We start from the raw sequence: 4,004 nt of genomic DNA, 5'->3' as shown, positions 1-4,004 counted from the left end.
GGTATATAATACTTTCTTAACACCCTGATGACATGTACCAAATATGGGTGAAATCGGTTCATAACCACGCCTGAAATCTCGGTTATAATTTTATCATGCGAGAGTATAAGATGYTCGGTGACACCCGAACTTAGCCCTTCTTTACTTGTTTTTGTAGTATTTAAACAGGATTGCTGACATGCAAAATCGAAATTTCAAAATCTATTGGCTTCAATTAAAAAGGCACTTCATTCCTTTGCTTTCATTGTATCCGACAGATTTTAAACCTTTCTAAATGTCTAATTGAGTGATTGTAAAAATTTCTGTGGTCTCTTGACAATAATTTTCATAACGTAGTGCTTTCAGTTCCTCAACTTAAAACTTTTTTCATCAGCCAAGACATTATTCGYCTTTCAAGCCAAAATCACCTCCTTTAAATCATACAAAATCATTTTTGTCCCGCAAAATCACAGTCGCTTTTCCTCACATATCCGGAATGTTGAAACAATGGAGTAATACTCTAGTTACGCCATCTCTTGGTAAACCTCGCATAGGGAGATAGCCAATATTGAGTTAAATTTGGGGAGAAAAATACGAGCATACTTCTGAGACTATAACATCTTATATAAATCATGGAAGTAACAAATTCTCCGCAATGATAATATAATGTGTTTTCTCCAACATTCGAACATTTCAAAGAAGAATCTTAGAATACGTCTAACTGCTTTTTCACTTTACTATAAGTCGCTGGTCGAACGTATTTAATTATCTACTCCAGTGAAGTACATGAACTTTAAGGTCATCGTAGTATAGTAGTTAGAGCGGCTATAGCTTCTCTGAATGTAGTTCTAAGTTTCTGACAAACATCAGAAATATAGACAAAATTTACATAGACAAATAACGGCTTTCTTTTAGCAAGCCTCTGTGAGCTTCTGAGCGCCCTATTTTATTAAAAAGGCAAAAATTCTACCAAACTTCTGGAACGATATTTATTAATTACTCATTTTCATAAGCCAGTTATGGAGAAAGGAAACAATGAATCCCTATTTAAAGGAGTAAAATAATTTCAGCAAAATGCTTCATTTTCTATTCTCTTTATGGGCTATAAACATTTGATTTAATTTATTTAAATCATCACTCTATTGAAAGTCGACTTTTCTCTTCGGTTATGTTTTAAGCGAGAACAAATTTAGAAAAACAAAAAAAAAAAACATGACACAATCCACTTTTTATGAACACAACTATAATTTACGAGGCAAGAGGAGCGGCTGAGCTAGCAACAGAAGAGCTACTGTCATCGGCATCAKAACTTTTTGGGGGAGCAGTAATGGTGGTAGCTGCAGTAGTAGAACCTGGTAAGCCACTGGCGAAGCACGCGTACAACTTCTTATAAGTTTCGGCTGTATGTGTGATGTAGGTGCGCTGAGCGGCGCTGGTACAGGAAGTCTCCGTATCACTAATCATTTGCAATCCACTTTTCAGTGAAAGCGCAGCAGTCGAGGCGCTATCCGAGAGCGCATAGATGTCTAAAATATCGGCGGAGGACTAGTTGAAGATAGGAATAGTTAGATTACAGAACTGATTTTACTTCCAACAACACAAACACACTTACTGCGGTGACGTAACAGTTGAAGAAATCCAAGTTKTCGGTGTCACTGTTGCATGTGGTGAAAGCACTGCATATGCTGGCGGTCTGATTCACAAAAGCAATGCGGTTCTGGGCAGCAGTGGCGGTGAGATTGGCTGACGCTTGCGTGGCCACGGTGACACATTGCTCATACTGCGTCGAGAAATTCGCGGAGATTTTGCTTATGATTGGCATATAGTAATTGAAACACTCAGTGGTGACTGCGGGATCAGCGGCGCCGCCCAATTCATTAGCCTCGGCCAACATGCGGAGTATGCYGTGGTCAGCATCTCGTGCATCGACTCCAAAAGGTATAGCCTGGCAAGTCAGGAGAATTGTAAAATATTAAAACAAAAATTATTGACAAAATAATTGTATTATTCACTTACCGCCGCAGCGCCAATTAGGGTCAAGCAAAAGCAAGTTAGAGCGACAGTTTGCATGTTGATAGGGCGTTAGCTCGTACTTTTCGAATATTTTAACGCTAATGAGCTGCCCGCATTTTAAAGTCGTCTTTTATAGTAGAAATCTGGGCGGTTGCAGTAATTGTCCTATTTTGCAAATTACAAATTTTCGTGATTGATTGGGTAGTTTGTGGGTCATTATCGATTGTTTTTGGAAAGCAATTGTGTTCAAGGCAACACATATTTTTAGGTATTACTCACATGCTACGATAGGCCAAGGGGTGGAAAAGAATATGTAAAAGTCTGAAAATCTCACGTGATATTTAAGAATGAGATTTTAAATATTTTCAGACGTGCCCTGATGGAATGTCAATGCTTAGAATTATACATGAARGCTATAACATTCCACAGTTRTTAAAGTCAATTTGCGGAAAAGACTTCACTCCGAACTAAATCAGGCGAATACGGAGATTGTGGCAACAATATTGGTTGAAGTTTCRATSAAAAACTCACGAAGAATCAATGCAACACATCGTCATATGACGATATTGCATTACGATGCAAAAACCAAGAGTTGTCGGAAATTTTTTATGAATCGCTTCGCGAAAACGACGCATAACATTCAATAGTATTCCTTGTTGACAGTTTGGGCGGTCGGAAGGAATTCGGAGTGTGCCACACCTCGATAATTGAAGAAAACTGTSAACATAASTKCGATATTTGAGATGCTTTGATGTGGTKTTTYCGGATTCATCTMACCTTTRCCAAGATATCCGGCCAAGTKATCATCATTTTTAGGGTCGTAAGCATAAATCCAAGACTCTTCGCCAGCACTAATACGTTTCATGACATCCTGGTAGTCGGAAAGCATTGTTTCACAGGGGTTTTCATCACCGATTGATGCTTATTGCCATTCAGRATGTGATTCGTCGTTWACGCRTTCTCAAYCAATCAAAAACACTTGCTCGCGACAAAAATGTATCACCGAAGACCTTTTCCAACATTCAGAACATTTTTGCGCCAGAAATTTGATCCCGCACAAAAGTTTATTGGAACTTCTTTGTTGTATGAAAGTCACCCCAACCTTGAACAAAAATATTTCGACGAATGGAAATTTTAATTAGAATATCTTACTATTTTTTGCCCACAGTAGTATTTCGTCTCCATGAAGATTATTTATAATATATTATCTGTTTCAAATCAAACCTATCTGGGCTATAAAAACTATGTAAGCAAATCAAACTGGCAAAATAAATTTGTTTAGATTGGTACAAGACCTTTACTATATGTTCGAATGAAATTTGTTCTCGATATGCCGATTATTGCGTGTCTGACAACTGTTTATTTACAACCGAAAGATTTTATAGAAATTTTTAGGGCGGAAAATAAAATAAACAAAGAGTTTGCGAAATCACTKAAAATCTTACAAAAGCCTTTTGGTGCGTCTAGTCTACTTTCTTACGAACAAGTATTTGAGTGGCGCAAAGAATTCAGTGAATGGTCATCAGGTCATCAAGTCTTGGAAACTTGCCTCATGTTGTCCACTCACCTCTGTTAATGACGATAATATCGAAAAAGTTAAGGAATAGTGCTTGAAACTCACCCTTTTAACATCAAAGAGACAGCAAACGGTTTCAGCAGCTCTTATGCATCGACTCAAAATATTTCTCTGATCCTCAACATTCAAACCTCAAAATTATTGTTTAAAAGCCAATAATATACAGAGAGTACTATTTCTGTACCATTTTCGCAGCAGCTTTGGCTTTCTGCTGATGTAAACTTAATTTTGGTAAAATTTAAATTGATACTTTAGTATAGCAATTCTTTTCACACTGCTCCTACTACAGAACATTTATACATACATTTTTTACTCATGATGATCAAAACGAGTGATTGGAATTTCAATAAGCTGTCTCTTATACACATCTAGATGTGTATAAGAGACAGGTCCAGCGCTGCGCCCTCGCAGCAGCGGCAGCCGCAGCGGTCCAGCG

At 37.7% G+C, this 4,004-nt stretch overlaps 1 protein-coding gene across 1 annotated transcript; it reads right to left on the bottom strand.

Moving 5' to 3' along the window:
• Nucleotides 1-943: 943 nt before the first annotated feature.
• LOC108966097 lies at nucleotides 944-2,087 on the bottom strand. Its single transcript, XM_018928837.1, has 3 exons — nucleotides 1,996-2,087; nucleotides 1,592-1,924; nucleotides 944-1,524 (listed from the first exon to the last, which is right to left on the bottom strand). Exons 1-3 carry the CDS (start codon nucleotides 2,047-2,049, stop codon nucleotides 1,228-1,230), a joined length of 684 nt encoding a protein of 227 aa, XP_018784382.1. The 5' UTR covers nucleotides 2,050-2,087; the 3' UTR covers nucleotides 944-1,227.
• Nucleotides 2,088-4,004: the final 1,917 nt, after the last annotated feature.

This window comes from Bactrocera latifrons, unplaced genomic scaffold (assembly GCF_001853355.1).
Source record: "Bactrocera latifrons isolate USDA-ARS-PBARC rearing strain unplaced genomic scaffold, ASM185335v1 scaffold_155, whole genome shotgun sequence".
NCBI lineage: Eukaryota > Metazoa > Arthropoda > Insecta > Diptera > Tephritidae > Bactrocera > Bactrocera latifrons.
This window is presented reverse-complemented; position numbering and strand designations above follow the sequence as displayed.